This window comes from Arachis duranensis, chromosome 8 (genome assembly GCF_000817695.3).
Source record: "Arachis duranensis cultivar V14167 chromosome 8, aradu.V14167.gnm2.J7QH, whole genome shotgun sequence".
Lineage (NCBI taxonomy): Eukaryota > Viridiplantae > Streptophyta > Magnoliopsida > Fabales > Fabaceae > Arachis > Arachis duranensis.
The window spans coordinates 18339214-18364908 of record NC_029779.3 but is presented as its reverse complement, the minus strand read 5'-3'; the positions used below and the strand labels follow the sequence as shown (position 1 = coordinate 18364908).

Genomic DNA, 25695 nt, shown 5'->3' with positions numbered 1-25695 from the left:
AGCCCTATGTTCGTTCAAAAGGATGGAAATTTGCGCGTGCTAGAGGAAGAAGGACTAGCAAAGGCTTCAGAGTTTCAGTTCTAGAGCTCAAAGATGGAAGATTTTCATTTTTATCATGTGACCGTTCTGTATTGTTTTCCTTCTTTTTGTGTTGTTAAAACAGTTCATTTTTAGTTCAGTTTTCCTTCCCTCAAAGGGGAAAAAGGATTGGAACTCGCTCAACAATTTTGGTTTAGTTGCTACCGTTCTATTGAAAACTATGAAAGGATTAATGAGTAGAAATTCTTCATTTGTTCGTGATCGTTAACTTTGTTTGTCTAATTGATTATTTTTTTAACTTGTTTTGAATATGAATTGTATTTTAATGTAAAAACACGTGTATTTGCCGCACTCAAAGGCTATTCAGTTTTCTGAAGTACTTAGTTAGAACAGAAGTCATATATACATAATTGCCAAAAGAACTCCACCTAGAATTTAGGAAGAATAATGGAGATTAAAATTTCTTTGTGGAGTCGTGTATATGAAGTCGTGCATATTAAAATTGTTATATATATATATTTTTTCTTTGGTCAAATATTTTCATGTTCTCATTATTGAAAATAAATTCTAACCGATTTTGTTAGTGGGAACAACAGAAATCAATAAAATATAATTGGTCAATAAAAATTCTTACTCCCGTATTTTGGTTAAATATTTTCATATTATATTTTGGTTAAATCAAATATATATGTATATATACTTGATATATTTAATGAAATTAATAATAGATATTATGTTTTTATAATATTATATAATATTTTTCTATTATATAATACTTTATGGTTTCATAATAATTTATCTTGGTGTAATATAATATAATATTTGTAAAATTTAATTTTCAAGTGTAATATTTGAAAAAATTGAGTACTTTTAATTAGGATCTTATATAATTTACTAAAATAGAATTCTTACACTACTTTAATTTTATAATTAGGTCATCAGAAAATAAGAACCATATAAGAAAATAATGAGCATGATTAGTGAACGAATCATTATTAATTAAATCTCAATAACTCAAGTACTTATGTTGTTTTAGTTGGAAATATATATTATACACTTTATTTTTTTATTTTATGAAGAAGAGCTCATCATAGAAAAACTGAACAAAAATGAGGTAAATAGCACTAATGATTCTGAGTTTTATTCAGAATTATATGTTCTTAGTAGGATAACGAAAATGCGATACAAAACAATAGGAATAAAAAAATTTTAATAAATAAATTCGTCTATTTTAGTAAGTCTAACAAGAAGACATAAATAATTCTTCCCAATTTAAGTAAATATGCTATGGGTGTATCATAATCCACCATAATTGAAACCTCTCGTTAACATCTGCCCGTATCTTATTCCAATCTCCGGTGACAAAATCCAATGCTAAATACATTCTACTCCTTTCCTCGTGCAGCTGTAATTTATTTTACCAAACGTTAACATATGTATTAGTGTAATTAAAAAGCGAAACTGTTTATGTTAAAAGTTACCTTTGGAGGGATCACAGGAGTGAATTCTTGTTGCACATCCATCCATTGCATAACCCATACAGCTGAATCATTGCTGTGTGAAAACGTATCATGCAATACAACATAAGGAAGTCGAAAACACAATATATATATATATATATATAACACTACTCATATTTAAATCCCCAATAAACTTCACCACATCCACAATTTATAACAAAACACAACCACACATACCAATCATTTCAAGTTCAATCGTTGCAATCCATTACTTACCATGACTTACCATATAGGGGATAACTCACCTTATCTTGGCCTTCGGCCCAAATTTTTATATCAATTGCCATTATAGGCAATCATACCACACCAAATTAATTAATGCATATTCAATTTCATTCATTCAATAATAAAGCACTCATCAACACCTAATTCATATAAACAATTATGTCACAATCCATCATCAACCTTTTCATTCAACGTTAACTTAGGGGCAATTAACCTAGATTTTTACATAGTCTTACATCATGCCTACTTGAAACTAAAACTGTTATTTATTTTAGTTAGTTAAAAGAAAAAAAAAGCAAGATTTTGATTTACCGCAAATGATGGTGGAAGGGACCAAACATTTTTTAATTTGGTCATGGTAATATTTGATGTTATCTTCAATTCCATCAGCTTTATTACCAGTTCAGACACTTGCTTGCCAGGTACGAGACAAAACAGATCTCCTCTAGTTGCAATTGTATCGTGGATATGAACCAAATCCTCACTAACACAAAGCCAACACGTTAGCCACAAAGAAAATTAAAATTTAAAATAAAAGAAAAAAAAATCCTCACGCTATGTCAATATCAGCATTAAAGATGTACATAGCCATGTTGACTAAATCCTCACTCAACCGCATGTCTTGTGGTGGTTTGAATGAACAGTTAAGATTCTGCACAAAACGTAAAGGTTATCCACAATATACATATGTGAATACTATGCCACTAAATTTTTTTAAATAAATCAATTACCTTTGGGATAGAAGTGTTCTTGAAAGCCATCTTTTTTGGTTTCGCAGTGATTGTTAACCGTGCTTTGTCTATGGTGAAAGTTAAAGGCCCTTTGCGTACTCTAGTTTCCGCCATCTTACTTGATAGTTGACCCTTGTGCTCAATTTTTGGCATTTTAGCTGGTCGTGCAATTGCCATATTTTGGATAGATGGTGGATTATTGAATCTTGCCAATTTGTCCTTTTGCCTTAGAAACGTACTTGGAAGTTCTTGCACAGTTTTATTAGTTTTGCTATTTCTTTGAATACCGAATCTTGACTTTGGCTTCGATTTTTCTTCTCCATCCAGACATGTTTGCGTGCCTTTGTAGAACGATGGTGGCATATTGTGCAAAATCTCAACGTCCTTATTCTCGTCGGATAAATCCGTAAACACATAATTTTCGGACTTTACTTCCGACGGGCTAGAGTTTTTCTTCGTTACATCATCACAGGGTTTACTCTTCATCTCATGTGGGTCCGTATTGTCGAATTTCTCATGCTTCTCATCAGTTTTATATTGAAAGGCGGTTAATTTATCAAGTGACTTCTTCGCCATCCACATTGCCTTCTCCATCTCATCAACTCTCTTGGATAAAGACTACATTATAAAATTGAAAATTAGCATTGGTATATATAAATAACATTGTAATATTATCATGAGTTGGATATATTACCTCTATGGCATGTAGTATTTGTTTCAACGGAGAATTTTCAATAATTTCCATGGAACAAGATCCAATGTGATCGTCTATTACCTTTTCTTCCATTGCTCTATAAAATTGTAATTTTAGTTTTAGTAGAGATAGTTAATAGTATTCTATGCTTGAGCGTTTATATATAGGAATAAGATTATGTTTCACACAACTAATTCTCTTTTAAAATTTAAATTTAAATATTAAAAATCAAAATTAGTCAATATGCTTTAAATTAAAATAAAATATATCAAAAATTAAAATAGTTTCCACGGCATAAATTACCCAGCCTAAACTCTTGTATTAAATTAATAATAATTTTTTTAATTCTAATATTAGCTTTTTGAAAAAGATAATATTAGATTTTTTTAGGTAATCTTATTATTCTTAACTTCTTATCTTCTTACTCTAATTAAATAACCTTTTTTTAAAAAAATTATAAAAATAAAATATCTTAAAATTCGTATTATTTTTATCTTATCTTATCTTTTATAACCGAATTCGCTATATATTCATCTTAAGGGGTTATATGGTACCGTACAAGACAAAATACTATCTGAGTGAGTAGTAGAAGATGGCTCCAATAAAAAATACGCAGTTCAATAGTATGTTTAACGATATAACAAAAAGAATAGAAAATTTAGAATCGGTCATTCATGTTCTACACCAAAAAATTGATTTGATCATAGCGCAACAGAAAACTTCCACAAACAGTAGTTCGATGTTGGATCCTACTGTAGTTGTGCATTCTTCGGAAAGTGGAAAAACTAGTGATCTTACTGGTATCATGCCAATTCAACCCAAGAAGTTATTCCACTTGGATATTACTCGTGAAGCTACAACTCCACCTAATGAACAATCACATGTTAGAGTAGGAGCGGTACTACCAAAGGTAAACTTAATTTTTTTCTTATTTCGTTTATTTTTTCCTTATTTTTTTATTGTTACCTTGAAACTATTTTTTTATGAGCAGTGGTGGACACTTATTGCATTTGAGCCTACTGCTTCGATGATGTTAACCGATTCTCAAGCTGCTGTTGCAGCCTATATTTTTTCGGATACATTAGATCCGTACGTGTACTTATATGATTATGTGTATAATGTAATGGTGTAGAAATTCTATGATTCTCCCAACTAATCACTTTATGATTTTAGCAATTCTGAAGAGTTGGTAATCTCGGATGAAATAGGTTATAGAAGTACATTTAGATGTCTTGTGCCGGAGAGATGTGTCGAATCACGAGTAAGTATAGAGATCAATGCATGTTACACAATTTCTTGTAATTATGTTTTTAAGCCTCTATTTACATATAAACATGTTTTACAGTAAATTTTAACAAATTGTAGGTTATAAATCTGGTGGCACTTATGATGACACGTGTATTTCGACGTAGGAATGAAGATCCAATTTGCTGGTTCATGCCTGAATATTTTGCAGTAAAGTTATCCCTATAATATCTCTAAATTATTAGTTATTTTTTCTGTCTAATAATTTGAGTGGATATACTAATTTATAAGGAAGTTTTTTTTTCTAGACTAAACTATGCTACGTACTCACACGAGTAAATTGTATAATTAAATTATCAATTCAAAATAGTTGTTAAATTGAAGACATATTTTAATTCCACAATTTTTTTATGCAGCGATATGCTTTAAGTGACAAATACACACCGGCTGAGGTTATCTCTGATTTTCTTGTAACATATGTTTCACTGAAAATTAGCCACGTCGCTAGGGTACAAGTGACCAATTTGTTTCTCATTAATATGCTGTTAAATTTTTTTAGTTTTATAATGGTTTAAGGTTTATCGTAGGTTTTTATCCCTATCTGCGAGGAACTACATTGGTATTTGGTCATTGTTGACTTTAAGAGTCGTCGTCTAATCATATTGGATTCACTGCCTTGTATCGAAAAACATCAGCAACGCAAAAGGAACGCAATTAAAGTGGTAATTATTTTTTCTAAACCAATACTCAATCAACTAGAATCACTTAACAAATTAAATAACCATTTGTTGTAACTAGTACTCTTAGTCATTTTAAATCAATTACAATTCACTCTTTTTTTTTTGTCATGAATTCACTCTTGTACAGGCGACTTATTTAGAAGCGATGTTAGATGATCATATTTTTGATGATGATAAGTCTAAAGTTGTAGATTGCTCCACTTTTTGGCCTATGACACCTTTTGGCCTACCCACTCAAAAAAATAGATCGTAAGTCTAATATTATATATTTTTTTTAAATATCATAAATTATTCAATAGATTATATCTTATATGTATATAATAACTATTTGTTGAATACTTTTTATTATAGGAATGATAGCGGAGTTTGGGTGATCAGTTGGATGAGAGAATGTACTTTAAAAGATGACTTCAATATTCAGGTCATATTTATAAGAAAGTATTTTTAAAATAATTTTTCCAACAAACTTCTAATTAGAATTATATTGTTGGTGCTCTAAGCAGGTTAACGACTCCACACGAATGAGACTTGCTGGGAATGAGGAATTATCTTTTTAGATATTTTTAATATTTTCTTTGAAAGACAAAGTACTAAGTTATGTTTCATTGTTATTTACACTAATTTATCCTTCTATGTTTTACAATTCTATATTACTAATTCCCTTTATATTATCGGTTACAAAATATTAATTATTCACTCAACCACTATATATTTATATATTAATTGATAATTATTTATATATATATTAATTTATACAATTTTTTTAACTAAATAATTGATTACCAGTGTACCTTGGCTTGATTTAAAAAAAAAAGGGAAATTCAAATCGCCAAGACTTGATGGTAGACATGCTAAACAATTATTGATATTTTATAAATTTAATTGTGGTAAGGTCAGATTATATCTTGTTGGGAGAATAAATAAGAATGTTCACGTTACATGCAATTATGCAAAGGTGACCTACATTGTTCAAAAGTCAAAACTAACATGCTATAAAATTATAAGTAAAATGTTCTTATTTCTTCTTCCAAGACACTAATTCCAACCCTGAACCTCTACCTTAAGTGCTGCTAACGAGGCCACTATTCCTGATAAGGAATAGAGTATGGCCTCTACCTTTCCTAATCCTAAGCCCGTATTCCCTCCTGGGAAGAGGGCACTACTACAGGCAAGGATCCTTCTAGGGGGGAGCCCTACGCTTTTTAGGTACTTCGGGCTCCCCTACCGGAATGAAGGAGCTACAATCGGCACTTCCCCACACCCGTGAGTAAGTGCCTTGCTACTGACCCTGCGGGGCTTTCCCTGCGGGGCTTTCCCTGCGGGGCTATTACACCCCTCCCATATGAACCGGAATTGGACGCCTATATCGCTCTAAAGACGCTTCACCATTACTTAACATCTTTTGTAGAAGGTTGGGGGTAAGGAACAATGTGATAAAGGTTTTTTTAAACCTATACAAAAATTGTGCTTTTTGGCAATATTAATAACAATCATCAACACGCACAATGAAACACAGAATTTCCAAAGTATTTTGTTTTATTTGCAATTTTTCTTACACCTGTTTCACTATGGGAGAATCCTCCATTAAGAGGAGATAGGTGGATTCTGTCCATGATGTTAATTTTAGGGGCATCAAGAATTGCCTTGGACAATTATCTGAATGAATTTAAATGGACTCTACAAAAAATATATTTCATGAAAACGGACATATGAAAACAAGATTTACAACTCTAAATCTCTAATGCTTTAAGATGGGGATACAAAATAGATGAGAAAAAAAATCAAAAGTTAATGGACTTTCTTATTAAACTATATTTCCTGAAGAGTCAGGAAGTGAGTGTGACAACAGACAAACACAATGAAGCCCTCAAAATCTAAACATATGGATTCCATTTCACTAACATAAATAACAAGATAAGAGAACAAATCAGAACTTGAGCTGGATTGGACCTTTATTTAAAAAAAAAAGAAATATCAATATTTACATGAATCAAAACCCCCAAAAAAATATATTTACATGACATCATGAAATACAAAACATGACTAAACCCCACCCAAAAAATAAAAAATCTACGAGACAATATTATATACAACTTCTACAGCTTTGAGTGATTACCTTAATAGAATGGTTAGCTCTCTACATCATACACAATATTTGCATGCTCAACTAGTATACTAACAATATGTTAGGGAAACAAAACACCCAAAACAAAAAAGTGGAAAAAAAATGATACAACAGCGAGCCAATCAAAAACGGGGCACAATAGCAACATCCTGTGCTAAATTCTAATTACATCAATCAAACATAAGTTCTAAGCAGTCTTCTACATTACAGACTTCAGCAAGTTAAACCCATTACATCAACAACTTCGGTTTTTCTTTTTCATGTGCTAATAACTAAAACATAAACTCAAATCAAAAGCTAAAAAGTTTCATAGTAAATGTTCCACTTCTCTTTGTAATAAAAAGGAGCAATATTGAAGGCTTGATTGTTGATCCCCCACAGCAACCCAGAGTTTGAATGACCAGTTTCCTTTCTCAACACATTTGTTCCTACATAACATAGGATAATAAAAAATAATCGAAATTCAGAAGGCATTAACATGAAGCAACAAAATACATGTTTAATTCTTATCAAGTGACTAAAAACCACAACAAAACAAAAAAAGTAGGCAGTGCAATTCCCCCTTCTGCTTCGTTCCACCCGTTCCTCTTCGCTGCCCTTGAGCTCGAAGATCCCGTCGTTGCCGGAGTGATAGCTCCGCCGTTGCTGGGTTATCGTTGCCTTGTCCAAAGCCGCCAGGTTACCGTCGCTGATGTCGCGCTTTGGTGCCTCCGTTCCTCTTCGTTGACGGTGAAGTAGCAGACCCAACCCACAGGCTCCTCTGGATCCTCATATTTGCCATAGGAATCTATTGAAATTCTCAGGTAATCCCAGTAACATAACATTCTAAACTGAATTGTCTTTTTCATTTCTCTATTCTCAATTTCTCATCTTAAAGTTGTTTCTTAATTGAACCTTAACTGTTTGATAGAATGCCTTGATGTGTTTGGATATATATAAACTTTAAGCTGCAATGCCTTATTCCAATTGCCGATTAACTATGATAGAAGACTGCAAGTTTAAGAGCACTTTGATGCCAATAGAAAGCAATAGTGGTTAGTAAGGGTGCAACTTGGAACAAGCACTTTGGAATGAGTTATTACCACTAGTTCTAAAGTTATAGCTGTTACCAAGGTGCAACTTTCTTTCCGTATAGTTTCTCTGATTCGCATCTAGCCGCTGAAATTCGTGACACAAAAAAGAAAGAAACAACAGCCTCTAATAGCAATACCATAGAGTAACCCACTTGAAACATAAGACGGTGGTAACCCACTTGAAAATTCATCAAAAAATTTCACAGGAATACCATAGAGTAAAATCACATATCAACATAAAAATAAATATACAGGTCAACTGTGAATTGAAAAGGCATAATGATTAACTAACCTCCAAGCGTTTAGGCAGAGTCCTGCGCGGCGGCGGCAGAAGCAGGGAGCGGTGGCGGACGCAGGGATGAAACCTAAACGAACAGGAAGAAACATCAAACACGCGAAAACAAAAAGGATACAGTGAAATTGAGAATAGTACGGTGAATGTGAGAACTCACTGAGTGATGCTGCAAGAGAATTTTGCGTCCGGGCTATTGCAGCGAACTGAGATTGGAGGGCATAGCGATAGTGTTTGGTGAGAAAGGGGAGGGCAGAGTTAGGTTTTCCAATCGTTAAACCCTAGCAGATCTCTCTTCTCTTTTGAATCTGAAACTAAAAGAAAAAGAGAAAAATTGTAAATATCAAAAGTTAAAGGGATTTAAATTTAATTAGTCAATTTTTCAAAAAAAAAAAAATGGGGTACATTTTGTAATTATTTTTATGATGGTTAATGATTAACCTACAATTTTGTAGGAGCATAGAATCCATGGCCTATAGTTATACTATTAGAAGATAGTTTAAATAAATTAACTAATTTTAAAAACGAAAGCAACAAAAGTAAAATTGAAAAGCGGGTGTGGTAAGAGAAGTTGAAAGAAGGCCGAATCATGAATTTGGTCTATATGAGCTCTTAATAATTACAAATGTCTGTAATTATACTGTAAATAATATTATATATTCAAATCTTTTTATTAATTAAATTTAATTAAATTAATTTAACATAATAAAAATTAATTATAATCAATATTATTTTAAATTTTATTATTTAATTTAATTAAATTTAATTTATAAAAAAATTTAAATGTGTAACATCATTTTATGTTATATATTGTTTTATGATTAGAGAGAAAACAACATCATTAAAAATATGATCATGTAATATGGACCCCAGTTTATGGGGCCATTCACCAGCTGGATCAAGATCCTTGTGGGGGCATCACACCACAACCCTCAGTCCTCTCTCCTAACCCATTTACTATCCATTCTCAAATATATTTATAAGCATTGCCCTTAATTATAGTCTTAAGAGGAGCCACAGCAGAATGGCAGTACAAAAAAAAATAGATAATCAGTTTATTTATATTAATTAATGAGTAATATTATAGAGAGTTAATTTTTTAATTAATATTAGTTAATTTTTAAAATTAGTTATTTATCTAACTTTTAAATTTTAAATAATAAATTTTAAACTCTAAATAATAATTTTTTTAAAAAATAAGAATTTTAAAAACTAAAAAACTAATATCTATTATATTGATTATATATTACTAATTTTATAACTAAAATATGTCATATGTCATTCTCTCGTTATAATTGAAATCAAATTTTTTCTTCAAAAATTAAAGAGTTCTCTCATTCTCTCTCTCCTTTTTTCTATCTCTTTCATTCCTTCATTCACTCTATCTCTCTTAGACCATCTCCAGGGAAGTAGGGACTCATCCCAATTCCTATTTATGGTCCACCTGTCATAAAAAGTGACTCTACATCAGCTTTTGCGTCATAAACAGTAAATAGAAACTCAAAACATCTCTCTCTTTTTTATTAGGAGGAACTAACTTTAGTTCCTGTTATGGTCCCACATAATTAATTAATTAAAATACTTGAAATTAATGTAATTAATTTTTTCAATAATGTAATTTAAATTTATAAATTTAAAAATAATTCACTATTAAAAGATATTAATATTAAATAAATTCATATATAATAATAATACACAATATATAATTCGGGGTTACACTAATTTGTAAAATTACTTAATACATAAAAAATATAATTAAGTTCTATAGTTGACGACAAGCATTGTGAAATTGTCATATGTGTTCAATCAAGTCTTCTTTCAATTGTCTATGCTGCTGCCTATTTTAAAGTTGGGCATTTCTTTGAAGAAATTGACGGTATGGTGCAAAATCTTCTTCTCCCAATTAAGGTTGTGATAAACCATTTTCGACATCATCATACTCTAAGTCTTGAGCAAAATTTCCTGCATAAGCGTCTCTTTCATCCTCAACAATCATATTATGCAATATAATACAAGCTCTCATTATGTTGGCAAGCTTCTTCTTTTCCCAAAAACGAGCTGGACCACGTATAATTGCAAAGCATGCTTGCAACACTCCGAATGCTCGCTCCACATCTTTTTTTTGCCCTTCTTGGTATTGTGCAAATAACTTGCGTTTCTCCCCCTTGTGACTTTGAGATTGATTTGATAAAAGTGGCCCATTCAGGATAAATACCATCTGCTAAATAGTATCACATAGTTTAATTATTACCATTAATAGTATAATTTACCTCCGGAGCACGGTCATTTAGAATATCATCGAACACTGGAGAACGATCTAACACATTGATATCATTATTTGAACCAGAAACTTCAAAGAACGCATGACATATCCAAAGGTCTGAAGATGCTACAACCTCAAGTACTATGGTTGCGATAACCAATCATGTACATACCTTTCCACGCCTTTGGACAATTTTTTCATTGCCAATGCATGCAGTCAATGCTACGTCATTTGGATTGGATTTTCGCAAGTATTCATCCTCGAATACCGAAATGACACCTTCAACAAATTTTTCCAAGCATTCAATTGTAGTGCTTTTGCCTATGCGCACATAACCATCAACAACATCAGCTACTACGCCATATGCTAATATCCGTATCGCAGCGGTACATTTTTGGAGTGGCGACAAGTCTCTTCTTCCAGTTGCATCAACACTCTGTTGAAAATACGGATAGACATTTGAGAGAGCGTCTACTATCCAAAGGAACACATGTCTTCTCATTCGAAATCTTCGTCGGAAAATGTTAGCATTATACACCGATTCATCTGCAAAGTAATCTTGGAAAAGGCGATCATGTCCTGCTTCTCTATCTCTGTTGATCCATCTACGAGTAGTTGGGATAGAGCTTCTATCGATATCTTCTTCTTCTGAATCTTCGAGTAAACACTCATCGATCCAATTATCTATGAGTGTGTTATCTTGCCGTCTTCTTTTGCCATACAATGCCTCATTAAACATATCATAAAAATTTCTAGCCATATCTAGAAATGTAATTTTTAGTTCTCTTTCGAGGTGAGAAACAAGAGTTGAAGTGGAGTTGCGGAGTCATTGATAGTTGATATTTATAAGTGTGTCTGCAATAGTACCTTAACGGCTAGTTAATGGCTAATTTTGTAACTACTAGTTTTGCAACGGCTACTTAACGGCTAGTTTTACAACGGTCACTTTCATGAACAATAAAGGCACAATAATATTTACTAGTTTAAAAAATTACATCAGAAATAAATAAAACAAACTACATCACATACCAGTAATACGCAATAAAAATAAGAACATACTACATAACTCTACGAATACAAGGAACCATTAAGTAAACCACTTGGCGATTATTTTTTCACATGCAATTCCATGAAGAGCTCGTCGTTTTTCACTCATTATAGACGTGTCAGCATTAAGTATTTGCATCCATTTTCCTTTTCCTTTCCTTGGCCATCCTTTTCATTTCCCTTTCTTTTGCTTTTATCTCCATTTCTTTAATATACCTCTGAGTTTGTAATTCATGTTCTTTCCTTGCCACTTGAGCTTGTAATTCTTGTTCTTACATTGCCGCTTGAATTTGTAACTCCTTCTCTTTAATTGCCATAATCTTTGCTCTATGTTCCTTCTCCTCTTCTCTTTCTTTTTTCCTATCCATTAGTTCCTTTTCTCTAACATTCTTAATATCTTCCATGAGAGATAATTTTTTAACAACTAATGATTTCTTTTCGCTAAAATCTTCAGACATTTGTGCTTTTTGCTTGCCTCTTCTTTGATCCTTGTGGGCGAACAGGAGAGTCCATACCGGGTTCGTCAGCCAAAGGTATTTCTGGGTTTGATGAGAATGAGTATGCTCCAGTTGCACTAACATTGGTTCTCTTTGAGCCGCCACTCTGTGTAGGTAGTTGACTTCTCTATTTTTGCTCCAATCGAAGCATGTTCCAATGCTTCTCAAAAGTGAATTTTTGACCATAATTTGTGGAATAAAGTCTATAAGCCAACTCCTTCATATCATCAGCATTCAAACCACTCCTTATGTTTCGACTAGCTTGATCGTAGCAACCAGCAAATTGTGCAACAACCTTGTTGATCTTATACCATCGTTTCTTATATGCAACTACCCCCTTGTCATGTCGGAGTAAAATTCTACACAATAGCTATGAATTCGACTCCAAAATATTTTTCCCTTTTGATCGGTACCAACTATAGGGTCAGTTGAAACATTTAACCATGCACTGATCAGCATTTCATCCTCTTTCCAATGCCAGTGTTGAATACTATCTTGCCTCCGATCTTCAATATCATCATCATTGAGGTCGATAGAATCTAATCCACGAGGGTTGGCAAAATCTAAATATTGCGAATTTAGACTAGATTGTATAGGAGTTTGAGAGGATGGGTTAGAAGAGCCACCAACACCAGATAAGTTATGTCTTGATGCACTGAATTGAGTTGGAAACGGCAAGGAAGTTGGAGTAACATTTCCGATAGAGGGGTTAAATATGGATGAAAATGAAAAATGTGGTGTTTGTGAATTTTGATTTTGCGGTTGGAATATAGAAAATTGATTATTATAAGGAGCTTGAAAATTGAAATTAGAAAGATTTTGTGGATTTGGATTTTGAAATGTATTCGGTAATGTGAAGTTTTGATTTGGAATTTGAAGAAAGTTTTGTAAGTAATCGAAGAAAGAGTTAAGTTGGTTTGGATCCATGCTTTCGAACAAAAAATAATATTAGCAGAACTTTGATTTTGTAAACTTGGAAGAAGATGAAAAATAGTAGTAGAAAGTGTGAGAATAGAAGTGTATCTAAGTGGTATATATAGAGTAACAAAATATTAATTTGTTAATGATAAGGGTAACATAGTAACGGCTAGTTTCCAACGGCTAATTTTGCAACGGCTAATTTTACAACGGCTAATTTAATATAATAATATAATTAATATTCAATATTAATTTAATTACTTATATTAATTATGATTTAAATAGAATACCAACCCTTTATTGATAACATATTATGCATCGTTATTAGTTATTATATTAATACCATATTATTTAATTTTTTTTTTAATTTAAGTGCCATATGTTAAAATTTTATTGATTCTAATGAAAATAAAGCAAGTTCCTCTAAACAGGGCCTTGTTTGCTTTGAAATATGTGCTGGGAATCAAGTTTATGTTGCTCCAACGGTTGGTCTTCAGCTTTTGTCAGATTCACAGTAAACGGGTCCTTCATTCCCTTACCGTTGGAGATGCTCTTATATATCATTATCAATGACTAATTACAAATTTGATAATAAAAATATACAACATGATATTCTCTAATTGCATTCAAATTAAATTAAAATTAAAATTAAAATATTAAAATTTAAATATAGCTATATTATATATTATATTCATATATTACTAACTAATTCAATAACTAAAATATATCATATGACACTTTCTTATTAAAATTTAAAAAAAAAATATTTTCTTCCAAAATTAGTAAACCTCCTTCTTACATTCTCTTATCTACCTCTCCCTTTTTTCCTATTTCTCTCTTTCCTTCCCAAATTGTAGTCACTAAATCGTTACTATTTAGCAACTAATTTATCAACCAAAATTATTTTGTATGGTTAGGTGGCCTTGGTTGAAAATCGGTCGCTAAAATCGTCACTAAATATTAGCGACCAACATCGGTCGCTATTTTGAATTTAGCGACCAAGGTTTTAGCGACTACCAGAATCGGTCGCTATTCCGGTAATTTCTTGTACTGTTATCTTTCTAATTTATATTTTTACATCCTTTTTTTAATATTTATTACATATAATTTAGAGAAAATATTAATATTATGATTAAAAGTTAGAATCAAGATTCAATTATTTTTTTAAAAAAATAAATTTGAGTTAATTTTATAACTATCAATATAATTTTTTTATGCCAATATGTAATTATATTTTTATATATATTGAGAAAAAAATATTATTTTTAAATAATAAGTATAAAAATTAATTATTTTATTTGTACAATAAATTTAATATCTAATCAAATATAAAAATATACACGTTAAATTCTTTTAAATTTTAAATAACAAATATTAAAATTAATTATTAATAAAAAATTAAACTCTTTCATATAAAAATAATAACTACAAATTTATTATTTAAGCCAAATTATTGTTGACTTCAGCGGCTTCACTTTTAAGTTAATATCCAAAGAAATTGATAACCTCAATTCAATGAGTTAATTAAATCAATACACTTGTACAATGATGGATAATTTTGCTATTTTATAGTTTACTATAAGACAAAAGCACTCTTGTTACAATCATTTCTAAAATATCAGTACCTAAAAATTTTTAGTCATTTTAGATCGTTTATGTAATATTTGATATAAAATAGTCACTAAGATTATTATTTTTAAACCTAAAAGTTTATGTAATATTTGATATAAAATAGTCATTAAGATTATTATTTTTAAACCTAAAAATTATATACTTGTATTTATTTTTAATGTTCAATCTAATTTTATTTTTAGCAGTAGATAATATTCTAATAGTACAAAAAGTGGTTTACACTATGCGTATAAGAATCAAAGAAAAAAAATTATGGCTATAAAAATTGATCTGAAGAAGGCTTACGACAGATTACGTTCTCTCCAACCAAAAGAATTAGACAGAAAAATTTTCTCTCACCTTATCTTTTTGTTCTATATATTTAGCGTTTATCCCACCTTATTAGTTATTAATAAACTAGTTGCTGATAAAAAATGGGAGCTAATAACTATTTCTAAAAATGGGCTTAAAATATCTTATATTTGTTCCGCAGATGATTTGGTTCTTTTTGCTAAAGTTTATAGTGAATAAGTGCGAACGATTAAGAAAATCTTGCACATTTTTTGCGAGATCTCGGGACAAAGAATCAACTTCCACAAATTTTGTGTCTACTTTTCTAAGAATATTAATCATAATATTAGGCAGCAACTAAGCCAGAGCTTAGAATGACCCTGACGGCTAATCTGAAAAAATAATTAGAAATACCTTTGATCACGGAGAAGTGTAATCAGCATCATTTTCAATTCATCCTTGACCGCATGCAAACCAAATTATCTAGCTGGAACAAAAAATCTCTATCTTTTGTAGGGAGATGTACCTTATCCAATCGATGTTATCAACCATTTCTAGTTACTGCATACAGACTATAAAGATCCTTATGGCGATTTGTGCTAAAATAGATAACTTTGTAGGGACTTTCTATGGGACAACAGTGAAGATGATAGAAAGGTTCATCTCTTAAGTTGGGAGAAAATTTTTAAATCAAAGAAGGAGGGTGGACTGGGGATTCAAAGGGCGTAGGAGACCAATCAACTGTTTTTTATGAAACTTGCTTAGGGCTTAATCTACAAAAGGGATTTTCTATGAATTTAGGTGATGAGAGTAAAATATGTGGGAGGAGACAACACAAAATCCATAAGAAGACCAGCTACTCAAACGTTTAGATTGGAATAACAAAGATCTGAGGGAATCTAATTTGGAGAATAGGTGACAGAAAAAAGTATTTCTTTTTGGGAAGACCATCAGATCCTAGTAATTCACAAATTAAGAGACTTAACTACCATTAACTTCGATGAAGAAACACTTGGAGAAAGGTTATGCAGTTATATTAGTTCTCAGAATATTTGAAATTGGACACAAATTAGTCAGGTTTTACCTGAGGATGTTCTAGAGGACACTAGAATTTTAAAATTTTCCAATCCTAACATTGAAGCAGACACTGTAGGGTGGCTTCCAATAGCAGGTGACAGGTTTACAATTAAATCAACCTATGAAGCTCTTTTCAGTAACAAGGAGAATAATAACAGGTTATACAAATTGCTTTGGAAAAATAACTTATCTCAACGTTTGAAAACCTTTTGTTAGCTCCTTACCCATGAAGCTTTGCTTACCAACAATAGAAGAAAGAGCAGAAACCTCAAAGACAATAGCGACTACCCAAGATGCTGTGGAGAGGAAGAGACTTTGCTCCACGCGTTACGCGATTGTCCCTGCATCCGTATGGCATGGATTAGCATAGCAAACAGAGATGCACATAAAAATTTTTTCTCCCAATCCTTTCAGGAATGACTTAGTACTAATCTTTCGTTGGTCTCTCGAAAGTAGTATGGGACTCCGTGGCCCATCATCTTCATCACAGCGTGCAACATATCCTGGAAGTATCGAAATGATTTCATTTTCAGGGACGAGACTTGATATGGAAAAAATAGATAAACATAAAGACAAGAATTCAAACTGAATAAAAAGATACATTAAAACTGAAATAGAAATAAAAAAGATAGATTGAAATTGAATACAAAGAGAATCACTCTACTTTTTATCCAATTTCTTGACGCAACAAGAAAGGGACTCCTCAACCTCACTTGTCAACACCATAGTTTGGGGATTGATTCGAATGGACTCCTCAAACTTCTACTCAATTTTTCGATGTAACAAGAGAGGGACTCCTCAATCTCAATTGTCCACACAATGGTTTCATCACGAAACCAAAAAAGGGGTTTTGAAACCTCTAAAAATTCTATGCTACGACTACAATAGCTAAGGAGGTATTTATAACCTCTTATTAGGTTAAAACAAAGAAAAATCCTAATGCCCATAATCATAAGGCCCAATCTAGTAATTAAATAAACAAAATCAAAATACATTAAATTAAAATATTCTAAAAATGTAAACTAATATCTTCTAAATAATACTTGAACTCTTCATATCTCGAACATTTGAAGCACGTATCATTCTCCTCCTCTTCAAAAAAGATTCGTCCTCGAATCTTGTAGGTGGAAAAAATAGAATATGAAAAGCACAAAAATTACAAGAAATATAATTTCTTTTTTTTGTATATATTTCTTTTTTTTTGCACTGTATGCTTTTTTTATTTTTTTAAACAATAAAATCAACAATGATGACAAAACAATAATGAAACACAAACGGAAAACAAAAATATGAAAATTTAAAGAAAGACGCGACATACTGGACTCTTTTTTTATGATAAAAGAAGAAAAAATATATAGATTAATAAGAATTAATCTAATACCTGAGCTCTGATACCAAATGATACGAAAATAATAGATAAACATAAAGACAAGAATTCAAACTGAATAAAAAGATATATTAAAATTGAAATAGAAATAAAAAGGATAGATTGAAATTGAATACAAAGAGAATCACTCTACTTTTTATCCAATTTCTTGACGCAACAAGAAAGGGACTCCTCAACCTCACTTGTCAACGCCATAGTTTGGGAATTGATTCGAATGGACTCCTCAACCTTCTACTCAATTTCTCGATGTAACAAGAGAGGAACTCCTCAACCTCAATTGTCCACACAATGGTTTCATCACGAAACCAAAAAAGGGGGTTTGAAACCTCTAAAAATTCTATGCTACGACTACAATAGCTAAGGAGGTATTTATAACCTCTTATTAGGTTAAAACAAAGAAAAACCCTAAAGCCCATAATCATAAGGCCCAATCTAGTAATTAAATAAACAAAATCAAAATATATTAAATTAAAATATTCTAAAAATGTAAACTAATATCTTCTAAATAATACTTGAACTCTTCATATCTCGAACATTTGAAGCACGTATCAAGACTTTGCCAAACAATCAACTTCACCAAATGAGTAAGAAAAATTACAGAAAAACATAGCATTACTTTGAGAATAACAAAGCATAGTAATAACTTACTAAATCTTATCAGAGAGGAGCTTGTCGGATTGGAGGCACCAAATTAGGGTTGGACTAAATTGAATGTAGATGGGTCAGTCATTCATCCTGGTAGCAGAGGAGCTTGCGGGAGTATTATTAGGGATTGGGCTGGACGCACGATTGTTGGTTTCACTATAAACATCGAAACCTGTACCATAACCATGGCTGAACAATGGGGTTTTATGTTGGGATTAAACTAGTTTTTGAGTTAAGGATCACGAAATTAGTGGTGGAATCAGACTCTAGATGTGTTGTAACACTGGTTCAAAAGGCGTCTTCGAAAAGTCATGGTAACTCTTCTCTCGTCTGGTCGATCAAGGAGTTTTTGGCAAAGATGGATAATGTAAAAATAAAACATATCTATAGGGAAGTCAATTTCTGTACGGATGTTCTCATTAAGCTGGGTCAAAGAGAAGTTGTTGGAATTAAGTTCTTCGAGCAGTTTTATCTATACTTGTTTTATTACCTTTTTGCTGATGCAAGTGATGTTAAATTTAAAAGATTGATAGTAGTCGAATATTTTTTGTTTCTTTAGGATCTGCACCCCGTTACTTATAAAAAAAAATATTTTTAGCAATTTGACATGACCATGAAATATCATGTTTCAGTTTTTGTTAGAGAAGACATAATAATTTTTTAATTTATAATATTAAGATGAACGTAGTTTTAAAATATTTATATTTCTGTAATTAACTAAAATGAGTACATGTATTTTTCCTTAAGAAAAAGTATAGGTAGATAATGAAAATATTAAACAATATGAACAATGAATGTATTGAATGTTTATTTTATTAGGTGTGTGGATCGTTATTCTAATATTAAAATTTAGGTGAGTAATTTAAAAGTGTAGTATTTTTTATTTAATTGGTAGTTATTCATATTGTTCAAAAAAATAATTGGTTACCTAGCATTGCCTTTCCTTAATTAATTATGGACAATTGAATACAAGAGTCACGTTCATCATGATTCATGAGCACTACGATATACGCATACGTTCCATTTCCAATACAGGGTTATGATCCTGACGGATATACCCATCTACGTAGCGCAGCTACATGGTACTAAGACCTGTACAAAGTAAAGGATTTGAGTCCCAATAAAGGATCCTGCTTTTATTTATTTATGTATTCTGCACAGCGATTGAAATGCAAAGAAATCAGCCACTTTCTGGTGTTTGAGCGAGAGTGGGTTTGTCTGACTTTGACTAGTATGAAGTGGGAGTTGCTGTTTTTGTCTTAGAAATCAGACACTACTTTGTGGAGAAAGTATAAAAAGAACAAAAAAAAAAAAACTAAAAAACTCAAAAGAAAAATCATCATATTATATATACATAAAAAAAATCATCATCATATATTCATGATCTTTCTCATATGAAAAATCATAATATTATATAAAGAATATTAAGAAAGATTTAATAGTGTTTAGGATTATAGTAAAAAAAAAAATCCATTTTCTTTCAAATATTTATACAAATAAATTTACTAGTTATTAACTTAAAAAATTCGATGGTACTTAATAAATTTATATCTAATTTATCTAAAACACGAAGTAGATTCTACATTTTGTATTATGTTATGTAATTGTAAAATTAAAAATATTATTTTATACCAATAATTAATTTTAATATACATAAAAAATAAATGTTTTCCAGAAAACAATTCATATTCCTTGACAAACCTAATCTTTGGAACCCATGACTATGGCTTCCACCATGCATGTACAATGCCATAACGCAACCACCATACTACTTGCCTTCGCCGGCTTGTACTATCTCCTCTTTTTCTCACTCTCTTTCTCTTTATCACCCTTCATCTCCACCAAACTTGTTTCCTCGGATATTGAGCCTTTAAAGAAGATAATAAAATTGTGAAAACAAATATCCAAATAAAAGAAACGAAAAGAAAAAGAAGAAAGCAACTACTCATATGGTCGCAGAAAAAATTAGCCCCGATTAGGCGGGTATGTCTCAGTTTAATTAGTTAACAGACTATAAACATTACTAATGTGATTTTGCACCCAATAAAGCTCTAACACTTCTGTTGCATAATGACGTGACTAGTTATTAAGAAGGAAAATTCTTGAGAAACTCATAAAACGTGCTCTATATAGTGTTTAGTAGTCTCTATATTTCTATCGCAGATATGCTTCAGGCTTTTTTCTGCTAGCAACCATATTTATTGTAATGGGGGCGATTGCAGATTGCAGATTTCAGAGACATATCTTTATCGTACGATAAAAAGATCGAAGAACTGATTAATTGTCCTTGTGCTAGCTGTGTTATATATATATTAGTAGTATATTACAATGGAAAGCGTATGCTTCCATATTTGCCACACTACGATACACGTTTTCGGTCTTCCAAGCACAAGAAATGATGCCCACAAATGAAACCAACATAACATGTCTTCTATCTCTCCGTTGAGTATGCATGTATTTACGTCTCTTTCTAAAATCTTCTTTGGACTTCAGCGTCACTACTAATGGTTAGTGGACTAGCCACATTCAATATCCTTGCATGCGGATGATGAACTTCTTTATCAAAAGTTCCTTCTTCTTCTATGCATCTTATTAGCAAAAAATCACTCAAATCAATCCAAACAAAATCGTTTATACAATCTAATCCGAATTAGAAACAATCATGCATTGGTATGTTAGACTTTTTTTAAGAATGAAAATACAAATTCTTCTAATAATATCAACAAGCATATTTGTTGAGGGAGAGTGATAATTGCTAAACGAATGCTTTATTGCTCTTCACTTTATTTTGTTTAAAAAAAAAAAGTGGGGCTACACCTAATTAATATGTAGCGTACGTTTAGATAGGTATATATCTCAAGGAAACATTTAATAACTGATGTATATACTTGTCAGTGTAATTGTCGTTGAGTTATTCAAATTAAATAATGACATGCCCAAATATATAGCAAGCTTTATGGTGGACGAACGATTTCTTAAATTCTAAGTCACTTTAATTTTGGGACCGAATATTATTGGTTCGTTGTATATACTTGGTGAAATATGAGTGTTTGAGAGCAAGAAAGGGATTTAATTATTAATTATTTCATTTATATTCTTTTTCATGCCAATATTTAAATATTAAATATCCTCTGTATGTACATAAACATGACTTATCCCATCTTTTTCTAGTTGTATTTTTAATATGAGATGTCCAGTTCATAATACGGATTTAATAAAGAAAGATACTGAGTTGGGTTCGAATAAAGAAATAATGAACTGATGTTGAACTATCGAAGTTCGTTATTGACTAGTAGAGCATGTATTTTAAGATGAAGTCTTTTTTTATCACTACAATACAAAATTTCCCTGTTTGTTTATCTTGGAATCGGTAGCATCGATCTTTACAACTCTTCCCCATTCCCAACCGTGGTTTCATTCATGAATGATGAGTCCGAGTAGTTCAGTTTTGTTACGTAGTTAAAGTCCAACAGCTTGATGCACAAACATAACGCATGGAAAATGAAATTATTTAACTCATGGAGTGAGTTGAGATTCACGATTTCACATATTTGATCTCTTATAATAATAATGAGATGATGAATTATTAAAAAGCTAGATTATTGTAAAGAAATTAAAGTATTTTGCGTTGTTCGAAAACAGAAACGTAATGGCGTAATGGGATGGTGCATGCAGGAGCAGAGAGAGGGATTTGTGAAAGGTCGATGGGCAGCACTTTAATTAAATAATTACAGTGGTAATGTCAAGTATTAGTGAGTGTAGGGGTGTGGGGCTAAACATTGTATAAAAAGAATATGGTAGGGTACAATTGTCACGTGTTGAGTAATTGTGGTGCATGACCCATAATTCCCTTGTTTCAGGTTTTAAGGGGGTTAGAAAAAATCACATCATATCATAGTCCCTTCATGGCTCCCTACCATCTCCAAGACGCTCTATACTGCTCAGAGGAAGAGGATGAATTAGAACAAGATGAGGGTTCCGGGTTGGTAGAAGGGGACATGTTTTGGGATGATGAGGAGCTTGCGTGGATGCTGGCCAGGGAAGAACAACACACAACACACACCCCTCTCTGCTTCCAATTGGAGTCTGCTCGCAGAGAGGCGGTGGAGTGGATACTCAAAGTCAGCTCACATTACTCCTTCTCTCCTCTCACTTCTCTTCTTGCCGCCAACTACCTTCACAGGTTCCTCTTCACTTTCTCCTCCATTAACAATCTCAATAAGCCATGGATGACTCAGCTGGCTGCCGTCGCTTCTCTCTCACTCGCTGCCAAGCTTGAAGAGACTCATCTCCCCCACTTACTAGACCTCCAAGTATGTTTTCTCCCTTCTTGCAATGCTCATCAATTATTCTTCTTAACGCTTATTATGTGTGTAGGTGGAGGATTGCAGATACGTGTTCGAAGCCAAAACCATCAAAAGGATGGAGATTTTGGTGCTTTCAACTCTCCGATGGAAGATGAATCCCGTCACTCCTCTCTCTTTTCTCGACTATATCACACGAAGACTTGGATTATTCAACTCCAACGACTTCCTCACCAGATCCCAATCCCTTCTTCTATCTACCCTTCCAGGTAATTACTAATTACTACTCATGCGCTGATGAATATAATCTTGAATTAATTAATTAATTTCTATGCAGATAGCAGGTTCATGAGTTACCTTCCTTCTGTGGTGGCAACTGCCACAATGATGCACGTGTTGAATGGCGTGGAGCAGCGAAACCAGGTGGTACGCATTCTCGGAACGAAGAAAGAGAAGGTGGATGAATGCTTGAAGCTGATATGGGAACAGGGGAACAAGAAACGCAAGTTTGGATGGGTTCCAGATAGTCCAAACGGCGTCATGGATGTGTCGTTTACCTCTGCCTCTGATGATAGCTCCAATGATTCATGGCCTCTACTACTTGCTAATAATAATAATAATAACAACAATGTTTCTTCCCTCTCATCCTCACCGGAACCTAAGAAGAATAGGACTCTACTAAACCCTCCCAACTCATCCCATTTCATTTAGCACTTCTTTAATTACTCTTCTTCTATATAATTACTTTCTGTAGTAATAATTAACCACGTACCATCTTTCTAAGGGGATTCTTGAATTACTTGACCAATTCACAAGCACATTAATTGACTAATTAACTATAACAAAAGTGTATGTATTTCACTAATTATCGTTCTCAATATGAAAAAATAGAAAGAGAGGGAGCATGGGAATGAATTTTTGTTTTGCATGTGATGGGAGAAACATGTTGTCGGCCACACTTACATATTAAGTAACGGAAGTAGGAAGGGTTATTTATTGAGGTGTTGACCTCGTTAAATTGGTGTTTGTATTGCAATTATGGCAAAAAGTAACCATACAATGAACAATCCAGCTGTAATACCATCCTTTTCTGTATCTCCAGTATCCAAATATTTTTCTTACTTTCTCTCTTTCAATTGAATTTGAGTATCCTGGTGAATGGTGATTACTTGCGATCTTACAATATTTTCAAAATAATGTAACATATGAACCATTCTTGTTGAAAATCTATCAAATCAACTTCACACAGAGAAGGGCCTTTCAGCGAGGTTAAACATCATTATCATAAGATTGGACTGGCATTTCTTTATCCAAACTTTCAAAAGAAAAGGGTCAATTAGCAATAATTTAATTTTCTGGCTATGACAAGTGACAAGCAAATAAAGAAAAGGAATTAATAAGGAGAGGGTAGCAGTGTCAATAATCTTTTGCTTTCACAAGCTCTTAAAAAGAAAGGTTTTGTTGGGTGATATGTCAATGGCTTTGAGCTTAAAGTGCAAAATTCGTTTCCATCTTTTTTCTCGGAAGCATCACAAAGTTTGTACAGCCATCTCATCTCAATCAAACAGAGTCGAGTCAATGACACCACATCAACCAGTTTTCCTCAGCAACAAGAGATCTCATCCGATCCTACAACTGTTTACAACAACAAAAACTATGATAAATTTACATCCCAATAACTAATGAAATCTAGTAATATTCTGTTAGCAAATTATTATATCTATCTATACTCACCTAACACAATGTCCTTGCCTGACCTATATATGCTATGTTAAGTTTATTAAATTTTTAACTTTTATAGTCTTTTTTTTTTTTCACAAAATAAAATAAAACCGGCCACCTATACCTTGGAAATCTTGTTTGTTTGCTTAGATGAGATCAGATTGATGAGTTATATACAAGAAACATAGTATAAGACAAAATATGTTGAGAGTAGGATGTGATTAAATAAAGAACATGCCACTTGAGTTTGAGAAATCTATTGCCTCAGTAAAACTAATATTTTGTTGTTGTGGATCTTGCTTCAGCACGCGAGAGACACACACGCACAAAAGCCTCTTCACTACTGCATGTGCTTTCTCCCCACCTTATTAAAGGTTGTCATTCATTGACTTTATTCCCTTTTTTTTCTCTACATATGTGCATCTGCCTTAAATTTTGTTGCATTCTTTTTTTTTAATATATAATTATATATTGTTGTAGTAGGTAATCCAATAACGAACATAACATTATTTTTAGCCAAGAAGAATTACATGAATTCTTATTTTACTATTACTAATAGATAATAGAAAATAAAAACTAAATTAAGGTGAAACTCAGTTGTGAAGTTGATACCTGCCGTTAGATGAAAAATTTAGTCAACACAGTTAAATCATCTAATGGCTCCCAAGTATTAACTTCACTGACTTCATCTAAGTTTCTACCCTAAATTAAACTATCACCACCGAGTATGTCGGGGTTGGCTAGTTTGGGGTGATGTTGACCGTACCATGTTGAAGATATCTACAATGGGATTTGGTTTATAGCCTAATACTGTAGTATATGCGGATATTTCACCTTAATTGATTTATTTTTATTTGATCAGCGTTCTAAAATTTTCTCCAATAAATTCTCTTATTGTCATGGCATTAGTTCATGTATATGGTCCCAACAAATAAAGTTAACGGGGAATAGAAGGCATAAGAATACTTTGAATTTATCATTGTCTAAGCAAACTAGTGAGAACAAAATGGAGATAGAAAAGTAAAATAAGGGAGGGAGATTATTTAATTTGTGATAAAGGAAAGAAAATTCATAACACATAGTTCAATAAAAAAGGGGGATTAAAAGGAGAAGAAAGGTGAGGAATGTTGAATTTTGCGGGGGCACGAGTATATATATCTAGTTATTTTGTTTGGGATCTCTACGTGGTTTCGAGATAAAAAAGACTGTGCAGAATCCAATAGTGCGTATTTCAACCAAAAAGAAAAAG

General features: G+C 32.1%; 2 protein-coding genes across 2 annotated transcripts; one reads left to right on the top strand and one right to left on the bottom strand.

Moving 5' to 3' along the window:
• Positions 1-10587: 10587 nt before the first annotated feature.
• On the bottom strand, positions 10588-11707 carry LOC127741218 (uncharacterized). Its single transcript, XM_052253273.1, has 3 exons — positions 11116-11707; positions 10955-11034; positions 10588-10902 (listed from the first exon to the last, which is right to left on the bottom strand). The coding sequence occupies exons 1-3, from the start codon at positions 11705-11707 to the stop codon at positions 10588-10590; spliced, it is 987 nt and encodes a 328-aa protein (XP_052109233.1).
• A 10515-nt stretch (positions 11708-22222) lies between these two features.
• Positions 22223-23507, top strand: LOC107461275 (cyclin-D3-2). The gene is made up of 3 exons (XM_016079753.3): positions 22223-22733; positions 22798-22993; positions 23062-23507. The coding sequence occupies exons 1-3, from the start codon at positions 22326-22328 to the stop codon at positions 23433-23435; spliced, it is 978 nt and encodes a 325-aa protein (XP_015935239.1). The 5' UTR covers positions 22223-22325; the 3' UTR covers positions 23436-23507.
• Positions 23508-25695: the final 2188 nt, after the last annotated feature.